Source organism: Cebidichthys violaceus, unplaced genomic scaffold (assembly GCF_023349555.1).
Source record: "Cebidichthys violaceus isolate CVI_PGR_0920_01 unplaced genomic scaffold, fCebVio1.0.p SCAF_81, whole genome shotgun sequence".
Taxonomy (NCBI): Eukaryota; Metazoa; Chordata; class Actinopteri; order Perciformes; family Stichaeidae; genus Cebidichthys; species Cebidichthys violaceus.
This window is the reverse complement of record NW_027176966.1, coordinates 713746-728139: the sequence shown is the minus strand read 5'-3', so window position 1 is coordinate 728139 and position 14394 is coordinate 713746. Positions and strand designations below refer to the sequence as shown.

At 44.1% G+C, this 14394-nt stretch overlaps 1 protein-coding gene across 1 annotated transcript in view; it reads left to right on the top strand.

Annotated features, from left to right (window-relative positions):
- Window positions 1-4542: 4542 nt before the first annotated feature.
- The window catches only part of ntrk1 (neurotrophic tyrosine kinase, receptor, type 1), a 28239-nt gene continuing 18387 nt past the window's right edge, over window positions 4543-14394 (top strand). The window contains exons 1-3 of the mRNA XM_068702183.1: window positions 4543-4739; window positions 10355-10429; window positions 11414-11485. Of these exons, the coding sequence (XP_068558284.1) occupies window positions 4543-4739; window positions 10355-10429; window positions 11414-11485 (344 nt within the window). The remainder of the gene's footprint in view (window positions 4740-10354; window positions 10430-11413; window positions 11486-14394) is intronic.

The following is a 14394-nucleotide window of genomic DNA, read 5'->3' as shown; positions in this document are numbered from 1 at the left end:
TTGGAAGAACTGGGAGAGAGCAGAGGGGACGTGGTTCGGTGGACACTTTTCGCGGAGGTGTCCGACAGTCTGCGTCTCTGAGAACTGGCTGCTGGGAGAAGCTGCAGGAGGCCGGTGAAGTATAATAACTTGAAATCTATTGTGATGAGACTAGTTACGGCTAAAGCCGCATTGTGATATTTGATTGTAGTCCAGCAAGAGTACAGCTTAGCTGTGTTAATGGCTTATTGTGTACGGACATAGGTAGCGTGTTGTTGTGTTGAAATTGCGTTGTAAAGGAGATTATTGTGATAAGTAAGGCGTGAATTAATTGGTTGTACTGGAGGCTGCAGGCTCTGGTGTCTAACCTTATATATTTAGATAAAAGAGGAGATTATGAGAAATAACTGGTACGTTGGTGAAAGGCCAAGGTCCGGTCTAGTGAAATAGAGTGTGTGGATTTGGCAGGCTATTGAAGTAAAAGAACAATTGATAGCGTGATTAATTGGAGGAGGTTGACATAGCCTTTTGTGTGAGCTGCAGGCTCATGTTCGTGGTAGCATGGCCTGTTGTGTTTGCACAAATTCATGCTCGTGGCAGCATGGCCTCTTGGGATAGCCCAGAGGAGGTTTGTTTATCCTAGCTTTTGTGCTAGCTGCAGCCATGTGGTTGCCGTTAGCCTAGCCTAGCCTGTTGTGTTAGCTACAAAGCACATGTCTTTCTAAAAACGTAGAAGAAGAAAAGAAACAACTCCGCCAACTAGCGGACAGGAGGAGTAATTGCTTGATAGTTACAGAAAACTCCATTACCCAGAAACCCTAGGGGTAATTACATAGAACTACAAAAAGTATGTTATCCAGTGGATCAGAAAGGAAATTACAATAGAGTGATTCTAGAGTGATTTTTTATTTTTGAATTTTCATTGTTTTATGATTTCATTTTTAATTCTATAATCTATCATTTTTCAGTTTTTTTGATTTATCAATTTTAAGTTTTGGCCTACGAAAAATTGGATCAACTTGGAGTGTGCTTGGAGCAGAGAAAAAGGTGAAGCAGATAAAAATGAAATGATGTCCAAGAGGGAAAGAAAGAAATGTTTAAAGTGGACTGGAAAGCATATGATATATGGAGAGAAAGGAATGCAGGAGCAGAAAGGAGGGTGTCACACACACACACACACACACACACACACACACACACACACACACACACACACACACATCTAACAATTGGATTGTAAATTTTATCTTTACATGAGACAACGTTGTACTCAACTATAGATTAGCGAAGATGTATTCTAACGTTTACTGCTGATCTTTGGGAAGTTTTTGTTTTGTTTTGTTTGTTTTTTAGTTGAGGTACATGGTCAGTGGATCCTGATCTGGGGACTCCGCTTTGCTGCCATACGCTCCCCAGGCACAAACATCATGAACGACACCCACCACTCAACACTCGAGGACGAAGAAGACAAACGAGACTCATTCAAGATCTACAGTGTCGGCCCTGACTGAAGGCTTTCCGCCATCTATGAGCCTGGAAAACATCACACAGGAAAGTTGTGTGAAATGGACAGAGAAGTTTAGTCAGCACAGGCACAAGGATGCCCAGCTGATAATGTATCAGGTCATGAGAGAGAGGAAGCTGAAAGAGGGGCAGAGACTTTGAGACTTTGACACACACCAACTGGAGACTTTGGTTGCCATAAATGTGGCCGCTTGGACATTGGAGAAGAGGCTGCTCATTCTCCATGGAGCAAGGAGTGGTGGGAGGGATTGACAATCAGCCATCAGACTGGCGAGGGGCAGCAGGCAAGCGGAGTGGACCCTGGTGATGGACCAACGACGAGCACACATTACAACACAGAGGGTGAGTTAACTTTAGATTCTTTAGATGACAAACTTGTACATGCAATACACACATTGGGAATTAGACAAACAACACTCACACCCACATAGCACATGTATTCAAATGAAATTGAAGGATTTAGGAAGTTAAAGGTTAGAGGAAGTATGATTTAGAGAAGGGATAGAAGTGGAAATGTTCTAATGGTAGAATGAGAGTTTATTGGAAGAAATACTGCTGTTGTCTCTGTTTCTGTCTCCCACACAATCTGAGTTGTTTAAGACATTCTGGTACGAGGCCCAGGAATGGTGTGGAAGGACATCTCGGACCGGCAGCAAGTCAGACTCAATTCACCACCATTGGATGACGATGAAACACCAAGAACTATGTGGCCTCAGAGGCACAATGTGTTGTCTATTGTTTTTAACATGTCAATTGTAACACCTATTCTGCTTACACATCATGATGACACCTATGTGTAGGGAATGATCCTTTTCCCTCCATAGCTTGTACTTATTTCAGAAATGCTACACTAGAACTGTTAGAAATACTTTTAAACGTATTTGTCTCATGGATTGTTAATGCAGATGTTCAAGTGGACTCCTGCAGAGATTAATTAACACTTAGTGAAGCAAATATACAGGGCAACCAGTTATGAGTAGATGATGCATTGATAGATACAACTGTTTAATAAACTCACTCTGAAGAGTGAGTTAGGGGGGAATTGTGAGGAATTTTAAGTTTTAAAGCATTCCTAGTGCTGGATATTATGTGTCACAGTGTGTTTACTTAGGTAGTGTTAAACCAAGGAGTGTGGTCATTGAATGTATATTGAGTCTGTGATGGGGGTTTGAGGAATGTCAGAAGGTGTAAATCTGCGGGGGAAGTGGGTAGTTCACAAAGGTGTCTGCCCAGGACAATGGGTCAGGATCCAAGGAGGAGCCCATTGGACTTCAGCCAATCGTGGAGCTGATCGATAGGTTGAGGAATGTAACTCTGGGGGGGCAAAGGAGCTGTTTGTCCCCTGAGAGAATCAGACTTCCTTCGTACCATGGGGCAGATACATCTATCTGTCCTGTGGTATGAATGAGGTCTCATATTTCTTGAAATATTTTACTATCGGTAGTGTAATTTGGTTTGTGATTGTTTTGGCTTCTGTTAACAATATTAAATACTTTTGATTTTGACCTGGACCTGCTGACTCCTGCCCTGCTTGCTGATGAAACAAAGAGTGCGAAAGGGGGGGCTGCTGCTTCTTCTCCTCAGTGGCCTTCTTCTCCACTATGGCCTTCTTCCTCTCTGTTTGAGAAATTTCTGAACATTACAAAGGCTTGACCGTGGCCTGGAGATAGGAAGGAGCTGTTCCTTTCACTGACCTGTAGGCTAGCACCAGAGTCTTAAACTGGATGAGCTCTTACATCAGCCTAGCGATGCCTTACAAAGAGACAGCCGTACCAACGTCGCCACAGCTGGGACTGGTAGCGTGTGCTACTAAGCGTGTGCTACTATAGCGATTAAAGCATTAAAACTTACTATAACATGATGGACAGCTTTAAATCAAAAGTGTACAAATCCCTTTGTCAAAGCCTGCATTACCCACAATGCAACTTGATCCCTGACGGTTCAATCTGAGATTTAAGTGTGTTGTGCTTGTAGCGGCTGCCTGGTCTGGTCAGGTCAGGTCACCTAAAATTCACTCTGAGGCAGTTTTCAGTGGAACGTTTAGGTCTTTTCCGTTTGAAAATCCTCACAGTGTTTGTCCAAGTCATGTGTAGCGAGAGATAATGCTGACGCTGCAGTTGTCCATATCACTTGAATGAGTAAAAGTGCGTTGCCTATCGCACTGAGGCTAACAACGTAGAGCAGCAAACTCAGAGGCCGAGGGTTATCTGCTTTCCTTCCATCCTGCTGGGAGTCCACGCCGTTGAAAAACAGCTGATTGCAGACATCCTGTCTCCCCAACCCTCCCCACTTTGCCACAGCCATTGAATTCATCTCCGACCTCCTAAGTCTCAACAATCACCAACCTTCCAAACAATCGATTCCCAAAGAACAGAGAGATCCACCCATCCGTACGGCAGGATGTTGCTACAGTGTTAGCGCGAGAGCGCTGCTGCATGCATCCAGCTCTCTCCCCCCCCCCACCCACCCACCCACCCCCAACAGCCCTGACTTCTTGGCTCTGCTTGAACCTCGAGCTACTGGAAGGACACCTCTCACCCTGTGGAGGGGGGTGGGGGTGGGGGGTGGGGGGGCAGATGAGATCTCCATCACCCATATCCCATCTCTTCCTCTCATCATCAACACACACCCTTCACCCCCCCCCCCAACCCCTCCTTCTTCCCCCTCTCGCTTTTCAGAGGTGTCTGGTGACTCTGGCCCCTGTTATCTCGCCCCTCCCTTCATCGTGGAGGAGAGAAGGAGAGAGGGAGAAAGAGGGAGGCTGCAGCCCACTACCACCGTGTCCCCAGAGGCCCCTTGCCTGCCTGCCTGCCTGCCTGCCTGCCCCTCCTGCTGCTCAGTACAGCTGTGGCTCAGCACCAGACCCTGACCAGCTGGAGATCTCAACCCCTGACAGAGAGCCACGCGAAGAGCCACAGTGTGTGAAAGCGCCTCACCTCTCTTCGCTGCCTCTTCATTAGGTGAAGCACACAGACACCAACTCCCAGACGCAGCTGCCGAGCCTCTCCCGCTGGTGCCGAGAAGATCCTCCTTTTGAGCATGGCTCCGGCACCGCGGGCCCTGGCACTTCTCTTGCCCCTGGCGCTCGCCCTGCTCAGCCTGGCGCCGGCGCCCGCCTCGGCAGGCTGCCCGGCGGCTTGCCGGTGCTCTTTTGCGATGCTGCAGTGCCTGGAGCCCAATGGCATCGCCAGCGTCCCGGCGCTGGCCCCGCAGGAGAGCGAGAACGTGACGGAGATGTGAGTATGATGGGCCACCTGCTCTGCATGCGCCTCTGAATCAGCACGACTTCATCGGACGCCTCCATGTTGGTGGCTTGCAAAGCTTGATTTCGCCTGCTTGCGTTCATGTTGTCAGTCTTTGGCTGGCGTTGAATTGGTTTGCGAGGGTGGCAGAGTTTTGGTTTCAATGGTTTCATATGTGATCTGCATCATTGCTTATATTTCTGGGTTTTGTCCTTTTGAGTCTGTTCATCTAGTCCAGGTGTTACAATGTAGTGATCTTATAGAAATCACTCTCCAATCATTTGTGGAGTTTTCCGATTGAGTGATAGAGAAGCAGTGGACGAAGAGGTTTCATTCAAGGTTGTGCAATAAAGTTGCTCTCCATTGCTTTGACTCAGAACAAGTGGTTTCCAACTTGTGCGGATATGCATTTGTTCATTTCTCCTCATCTGTTTTCAGAGTTTGTTCTCAGCGGTGCGTTCGTCCAGTTGTGTTTAGCGAGAGATAACGATGACGTCTCACCAAAGTACAACAGCAAAGTATTCGAGAGTATCCGTCTTTATTTATTTATTCCTCATTATTTGATACAATCAGATTCCCGCTCTGTTGAGAGTAGAAAGAAGTTGTTCTTCGGGTTAGCCAAGTCCAGAGGCTGCTTGATGGAAAGTAAATTTACTGCTGCTTGAGATGCATTAGCATGGCAGTAATTTTGTCACTCTGGTCATTGGGAATCAATTATGGATTGCTACTGACAATAACTGGCCCAGAGTGACGGGAACTGATGTCCTATTATCCATTGTGCCTCGACATGTGGCCTCGGGGTCTTTTAAAAGGATCTCAGCACCATCAGCTCTTTAGTATTGTGGGAAACTTCACCAAGAAAACTTGGTGTTTAAGATATGGAAAATCTGTCCCGAATGTGTGGAAATATACTTTTTTTTAAGAGTTCATAAACTCTGACTTTAGTTCTTCCTTCTTCTGTCTACAGGAGTGCTGTTTTTTTTTTTTTTAACTTGATCTTGATTTCAAGTTGTACTTTTCTTTACATCATTAAGCATTCAAAACTAATTAAGCACTTATCAACGATTAAAGTAAAAAAAAGCATCTTTAGATGTCATTTATTACGTTTTTAACACTCAAAAGATCAGCTTCATCAGGAATGTGTGGTCTGAGTCCTGACATTTTGTGAAAATACCCTTATTTGTAACTTATCTAATGATACAACGCCATTATGGAGCGGTCAAACAATACTGGGTGACCGTGGCTAAGTGGAGAGCAGGGCTGCCTTTCAATCAAAGGGTTGATGGTTCGATCCCCGGCTCCTGCTCTGCTAGTCTCATGTCCTTGAGCAAGACACTTAACCCCTTAACCCGCTTAAAATGTCTCCCGTAGCTGCGTCTACGGTGTGTAGATAGATACTGAGTAGGAAGTCGCCTTGGATAAAAGCGTAATGTACTTATAGAAGACCTTTGTTGATTGGACCAACATGTCTCTGCTATGTACAGATATAAAGTTGTCATCAAAGGACAGTTCCATAAACTCTGTGACTTCAAATTCTACTAAAAGGACACTATGTTCTGAAGGACAACAAATAATTACTTCATGTAGAAATACCACGCTGGTATTCATGGTGGTAAACCCCGCATGCTGTTATCTGAGACGCACGCGGCTGGACTGGAGGAAGAATTTTTCATTTTTATTGAGGCTCTAATATAAATTCCACTTCTTATGAAAGACCTGCCGACCTGCGTTTTGCCACCGAGGTTGTTCTGACCCAACTCGTGTCCCGTGGTTCAACCGGTGCTCAATAGAAGAAGCAGACGTTCACTTGTTGCTGCGGTCTGGAGGCCGGTTCAATGCACCTCTTTACAGCCGCGCATGCCACGCGTTTGATTGCCGCGTATTTATGGTCACCGCGGGGAAAGGCGTTCGAACAAAACTCCTCCAAACTGTCGCTCAGAAGAACTTGGCTTGGCTGCAGCACGTGTACAGCAGATGACTGTCATTTAGCGTCGGCTTTTTAAAACTTTGTATGAAAGAAAGGTATGCGGAAACTGACCACCTGTGATTTAAAGACGGCTGCTGTATTATTATGCAACCCACCATCAGCTCCAGCGCGGAAAAACGAAATGTCACTCTTTGCACCACCACGCTGTTCTCTCTTTGTTCCTGTCCACAGATCTGAGCAATTAGCACTGGCTAAGAAGGAACTACATTTGAGAAATGCTATTTCAGTGGAGCGAGTCAATTTACTGCTGCTTTCTGCCTCTACTCAGCTACACCCTGCTCTCCTAGGCCCCCCCCCCCCCCCCCCCTCTCTCTTCTCGCAGAGGTATTTCCTTGTACCTGCAGCTAAACATGTTCCGTAAAGCTCAGGGTGAGGCTTGACATTCTCCCTGAACCGTTGGATCGATAAAGCGAGCGGGCCGTTCTCCGGGCTCCCGTTTACCGCGGTGCTCTACATGCCAGTAAACAACAACACTTGGCCGCATTGGCAGTGCGAGGGAATACAGCCGATACGCGGGGAAACAAACAAGGGGCCATTAACTGTGGAACGGGGGCCAAGATTCATCATGCGCCGAGTTATAAATTCAATTTTGTGAATTGCCAGTCAATGCCTCCACCCAGGAACAATGGATGATATACAACCCACTTGGCTCAATCCAATAAGTAAGGGCGATGGGTGATCCTGGGGCCCACCTGCCCTGTAATCACATTATTGCTGCGTGGGTCAATCAGACGTGAATAAAAAAAAAGGTTTGTGTGTCGCAGCTGACAAACAGAGAACTGGAGGGTTGAAACAATGCTGAAAGGGGCTGTCATCAACTAGAAATTACTGCAGGTATTTTTTTTTTTTTTTTTGGCATATGCACCAAACACTAATACCATGGGGGTAAAAAAAAAATCTATATTCAGCTAACTGCTTGACAAAGAGCTGTCCCCATGGATTATTTAAGTACTGTATCTATACATCCATCCATGCCACTTTGTTCTTCTCCTTCTCTACATTTCTTTCACAGCAAGTTTACGAATGATTTTTTTTTTTTACACATAAGAATATATTTCTTCATATAATCATTAATCAATTCTCTGTCACCAGAGAAACAGTTGATGCTTTTTTTTCTCTGAAGAACAGCACCCGCAGAAAACCATTTAAAGTCCTGATACGTCACATGACCCGCTAGAAACCAGTCCGCTGTCCTCACAGCACCTGCTGTGCTGACTCAACAAAATGTACTTAAAAAAAAAAAAAAAAAAAAAAACATTTCCCACCATATTTAAACAAAAAAAACTTCATTTTTTTGTCTTTTGTCATTGAAAATTCACCACTAAACAAGCAATAATCAAAGTTTCTATTAAAACATGCTTAGGCATCAATTATTGAAACGACAGTGACCCTGAGAGCTCATCGTGTTGTGACTGATGGAAGCAGCCAAGTCATGAATATTTCTATTTTTATTTAGTAATTGTGGATTTTTGTACTTTTTTTACTTAGTTGATATTCTTTACTGTGTATTACTTATGTATAATACTTGCTGCTCTTGTTTTTTTTTTTTTTTTACCATGTACCTTGTTTGCCCTGTCCACTTTGCTGCTGTGATCCTGTAAAGTACCCCACTGCGGGTCTAATAAAGGATTATCTTATCTTATCTCATGAAGGGCCCAAGAGACGGGCTGACACAATGAAGCTACTTTAAAAAAAAAAAAAAGCAAACAAACAGTCTTATCAGGTCAAAGTCCCAAAGGAAGGCAGAGCTGGCAGATAAACCAAAAAACTCCACACAGCAACGCAGAATCAAACAGGCCAAGAGCAGAGGAACAGGGCCGGTATACATGCTGAAGTACAGGTGAGCGCAGAGCTAATGAGGGACAGGTGAAAGTAATGGGGGCGGGGCAGACAATCAAAGCTGAATAAGATGGCGCCCTCAGGGTAGATTCCCCCCAAAAACAAAAAACGAACCTTGAAAGGTTCTCTATATATATTCAGAGCATTAATATAACAGCGACTATTTGCAAAGTGACGATATATTGGTGTAATGTAGACAATGAAAGTTGCTCTCCCTCATTCAGTGCATGTTAGTGCACGTGAGCGTGCCCCACTGGTTAGCTCGCGGTCGCCTGTCATACAGCGGTTACAGCTGACAACAGGCCGTCGGAACCGACGGCGTCGCCTCAGAAGCGTAGCAGCGGCCATCCTCCTAGTCCCCCCCTCAGGTTAACACCGCCAGCTCCGTCAGCGCTGTAGCCGTCGTCTGTACCGTTAGCGCTGTTAGCAACGTTAGCTAATAGCCGGAGGCTCATCCGTCGCCATGTTGAGAGCTGTCAAGAGACAACATGCTCTTTGTTTTTGCCTGCAGCACCTTTTAAGTACTTCCTGCTTAGTTTATTAGTTATATATTGTTAATCTTTATTAAAGTTGAGGCATATCTATTTTTCCGAACTTCCTCCATTGGGGTCGTCTACGAAAAAAAATATGGTTATTTTTGTTACGCTTTCCCAAGGATATGTGTTCCAGAGAGGGCTGAAGACGTGCAGCTATCCTTCACTATTTGAATGGAGTTAATGAAGAGTCCTCCTGGTGCTAAATGGACGACGTCCATGTATCGGGGTGGAGTGAGAGGTGGAGGAGAACGAGGCGGACAGTTTGCGCCGGCTTGATCCTTGGCCGGTCCGATCAAGCCGTCTATTCATACGTCCCATGAAAAGAACTGTCTGTCCTTGCGTTGAGTGCTGAATTGATCTACAGCTCACTAGTTATTCTGAGGTGGGCTGTGTCTGGAAAAGTGGAAAATGACTAACTGAGGAGAATTTCCCATCAGTCTCGTCTACCCGGCGTCTCTTAAGGCATTATGCGGGTTTTTTTTTTTTTTCCACCTTAGCGATTGATTACGTTCTGATATGAGCTTTGCGGCCGGCGGTTGGTTTTGTTTATCCGTTTGTTCGGTGGATGTCAGGGAGGTCAGACGCACGTCAGTGGGGGTTAAATGTGAATGCTGCCCTCCTTGTTTGATGCCTTTCTTTGTGCTCTCATTCAACTCACATGAGCATTGTTTCAAAGCCCCACTCGCTCCCAGTCTTTCCTGTTCTTTCTCCTAACTCTCAATAATAACACCTTTTAACGGAGGCTAATGGTTTGCAGTAATTGGCTGCTGCGTATCGACACAAAAGGTTACACAGGTGACTCAATTCAGCCTCTTTTTTGTTGCGTTCGGTGTTTTGAGGATTATCATCGTCACTATATTTCTCTGGTTCACTCTCTTGGGTGCAAAACTGCCTTTTAAAAAAAAAAAAAAAAAAAAAGGCAAATCAGTGTTGTTGTTGTTGTTGATGAACACGAATGATGATAAACTCCTCTTCTTCATTCTTTTGTGTGTCCCTAAAGAAGGAACTCATTCACTTGTTTCTGAAACTCTGTAAAGTGTGTTGTGTTGATGATTTTCATTCAGCGTGGGCGTAGATTTATTATCTACTCAACAAAAGGATGAAGGTTACAACACAATGTATGTATTTACCTCTCTCTCTCTCTCTCTCTCTCTCTCTCTCTCTCTCTCTCTCTCTCTCTCTCTCTCTCTCTCTCTCTCTCTCTCCTCTCTCTCTCTCTCTCTCTCTCTCTCTCTCTCTCTACACAGTTACATAGAGAACCAAGCAGCCCTGGAGAATATCACAGAAATTGATCTTGTTAACTACAGAGAGCTGAAGAACCTGTAAGTAATGCTTTTCTCACTTAGACAATTGTTCAACACTTCATGTTTTTACATGTTGTAATACTGTTTCGCTGCACTGTACTGAATACTGTTTGTTGTAACTCCATACAACTGACCACTCAATAACCCCCCCCCCCCCCCCTTTTTACTTACTGTTGCTATGCCGATCAAGCTTTCTGCTCTGGCACAGCACATACAGAATGCGTTTTTTTTTTTTTTTTTACAATGACAAATAGCAGATTCAACCCTCAAAGCTCTTAGTCGTTTTTCAAGCAATTGGTCCTTTAATTTCAGACGGAAGGTAGAGAAAAGTTGAATCCATTCGTAACACTTTTGCTTGTATTTGTATTTTTATATTTACTCCGAACCCTCTAACCAATTAAAGCTAATTGCTCTTACTACAGCCTCGTACACACCACTTTCAACATGCGGCGAAATCCAAAGCTCTCCATGCCTGGTTAGGGTTACTGAGCTATGATTGAACAATCACAGTTGGCTGGAAGGGTTTCTAAAAAGTCAGATGCGCACTATGTTGTCCGAAATATCACCGTACGCTGCTGCGGAAACCAGATTTTCCTTAAATAGAACTAAGTGGCCTTGACCAGACTATGAAAAACAGCTCCACACAAAAGGTCAACAAAAAGGTATGATGTGAAACATTTAGTCAATTATTCCATTAGTTGAATCGACAAGAAATGTAGAAATGTATGGGCGAATACTTTAATGATAGATTCATCATTTAAGTCATTTTTTTTAAGGAAAAAGAGGTTTTAGCCTTTCAGTTGGGAGCATCTCTACAAAAAGCGAATTAAAGATATTTGCGAATTTGTCAATTTGGGCTTTATTCACTGTTTTCCGACACTTCACAGAGCAAACTAGTTATTGATTGCCCTGAGTTGTATAGTGCTTTATTTCAGTCTAAGCAAACCGTGTTCCCATGTTTGTTGTGCTTTCTCTCCACCCCCCCCCCTCCCCCCTCTCCAGTACGGTCACACTGTGTAAGCTGAGGCTCATCTCTGCCAACGCCTTCCAACAAAACCTCAAGCTCCAGTATGTGTAAGTGTCCTTGTCAATACAAAAGGATCGTCATCCCGTGTCATGTTTTGACCCTGCATGTGGGTCAGCCTGTTTGTCTCCGTCAGTCAGTTAGTGCTCAGCCGGATCTTTTAATAGAGCTGCATTTCTCAAAATCACAGTGACTCAAATGGTTGTTACTCATCCACAGGTCTGGTAAATGTGTGAGCTCATTCGTAAACCACACATTTATTAGAAATAGTCTTCTCGATAAGTGTCATGGAAAACATAACATCCAGCTGTCTGTGACACACGCAAGCTTAGACAAATACTTCAGTATTAGTTCCAGTTTCTCTCATATGAGTGTTTATCAATTTCATAATTGGGGTTTTAATTTGAGGAAAGAACATTACCATGGGGTCGGGGAACTAACCTGAAGATTAAATCAATCTATAGTGAACGTAATCTTTAGCAGCTGGAAAATCACAATTACTTCTGCTGTTACTCGCAACAAAAACTAATGTTATATTTGTATTTAATGCTAATAAATGTGCCAAACACTGTACCATAGAAGCATATCTTATCGTATAATAGTAAATATATATTTAATAATAACCACCTCCTTTTTCAACAATCATCGAGAAAACAAATGGTAGTTATTAAATGGCACATTTTTCACTCATTATTTCTAAAAGTCACATCATGTCATTTCTTTCGGTCTTTACATTTGTGATCAGTTTGGCCCAACGATTAATAAAACTATGAAGACTTATCTGGTGGAACCATCAAATCTGTCTATTCAGCAGCAGCTGACCCTTATCGCCTCCATCTTGTCCTCATCGTTTTACTTGAGCGTGTGCGACATGTCCCACATTGCTTATCTGAAAGGCAGCCATGTTTTCGAGGAACAGAGGGGGGGGGGATGGAGGAAGAGTTGGGCGGGGTGGGCTGAAGAAATTGGAGAAGACATCCACCAGTCACCTTTTACTCGCTCACTTTGGCGGATTATCGACAACTGATGCATAATAAATACACTCCACTAAGGGTCCATTATCACTTAATCAATATTTCACTGTGGAGGGAGAGGGTGGGCTGGGGTTGGGGTTGGGGGGGGGAGTATAGGGGCTTCTGTGTGACAGATGTATTTCTGAGATTAAGAGGGAAAGACTATAACCAAACTAAGCAGTGGACATGGAGGCTTGGACCACTTTCCTTTCTCTACTTCTGCTCTACCCCCCCCCCCCCCCCCCCCCCCCCCCCGTGGACCTCTATTATAATCTTTTGTAAAATTCAGTACTTAAGAAAGGCCAAAAGAAAATGAGCTGCTCTCCCCCTGTGGGCCCGGGTAGGAATCGAGCTGGTAATAGATAAGCCCCGATGGCTAACCCACCTGACATGAACTTTTGGGAGCAGGGAAAACAAATAATTGAACCCTTGGCCCTGCCAGAGTAAATATGTATTGGCTTCCATGTGGGCGCTCCCCAGTGTGGCTTTTTGTCATCTTCTGGGGGAGGTTTATTTACAGCCTGGTCCTTCGGCTGTCTGAGGATCATTTCAGGAGGCACTGTGATGATATTTTAGTGCCCTGAGAGGATTGGCAAACAGATATGTAGCATTCACCCATGACAGGATTACAATAATGTATCTCAATGACTTTATTAAACATTTTGAAAGTTACAAAAAAACCTTGGAGTCCACAGCTATTTTAGTGTACGCAAGCACAGCGCGGTTTCAAGCTAAATGCTAACGCCAGCATGCTAACATGCTCACAATGACAATGCTACTTTGTCCATGTATACTATTTACAATGTGCCAATTAGCATAAGCACAAACTAGAACCGAGGCTGATGGGATTGGCATCAGTTTTGCCGTCCCGGTCTCGCTCCCCAACTCGTCAAATACCAACGGTTGGTCAGTGGCCAACGGTGTCAACAAAGTTAGCGTCAAGCACACTCTTTTCCTAAACCTTACCAAGTGGTTTTGTTCCCTTAATTTCCCATGAAAATGGAAGTTTATTTTGAAAGGACGCCATGCATTAACTGAGGCTAGAGGGGTACCTAGAGCACTCTGCCTAAGAGAGCACCGACAAAAGCGTCAGTATTTGGCGAGTTGAAAGTGAGAATGTGTTTGATTTTGCATGTGTTTGGTTCCAAACCAAACCAAAAGTTTTGGACAACTTAAAATTGTGACCTAGATGAAAAGTCAGGGGATCACCAAAGTGATTTCAATTTATCCTGAGGGGAGCTATGAATATGTAATACCAAGTTTGGCAATCCACCCATGATAGAAAATAGTTGTTGAGACATTTCACTAAGGTCAACCTCACAGTGGCGCTAGAGGGAAAATGTCAGGTATCACCAAATTCACGAGTGTTCATCCTCTGGGGACCTTGAACGTTCATACAAAATGTCAGGACAATCCATCTTATAGGTGTCAAGGTATTTCTTGGACCAAAGTGATGGACTGACATTGGCTGAAAACTACGTTCCTACTCCACTGTGTAAAAATAGTACAATTTCTACAAAAATGGGAAACTGTTTTCCTCCAAATACTAGCGGATGGAGTTCGTCACTCCGTGTAGCCGAGCTGCGCCCTTCCTCCGAGAAGTGTTTGTGACTCTGAACTAATCACCTAATGTGCTGAACACTGAGCAAACACGGAGAGAGGTGTGCTGGAACTGTTTGTGAATGTGGCCCCCCGGCTGGTGTGAAATACTTGCCAACGGTAATTGATCAGAACCCATTTGGATGCATTAACGTTTTCCACCGAGGGTAATTCGAAGCAGGTAAGCATCGCTCTGAAAGAGAGCAATCAAATCACAGCGCGGCTCAACTGCACAACAATGAAAATAACATTTGAACTTTCATTTTTCTTTTATTTAGCCTGACAAAAAAAAAAAAAAGTTCAATTTCTTTTCCAAAAGATGTAATGCTATTTTCTCAAAGCAACAT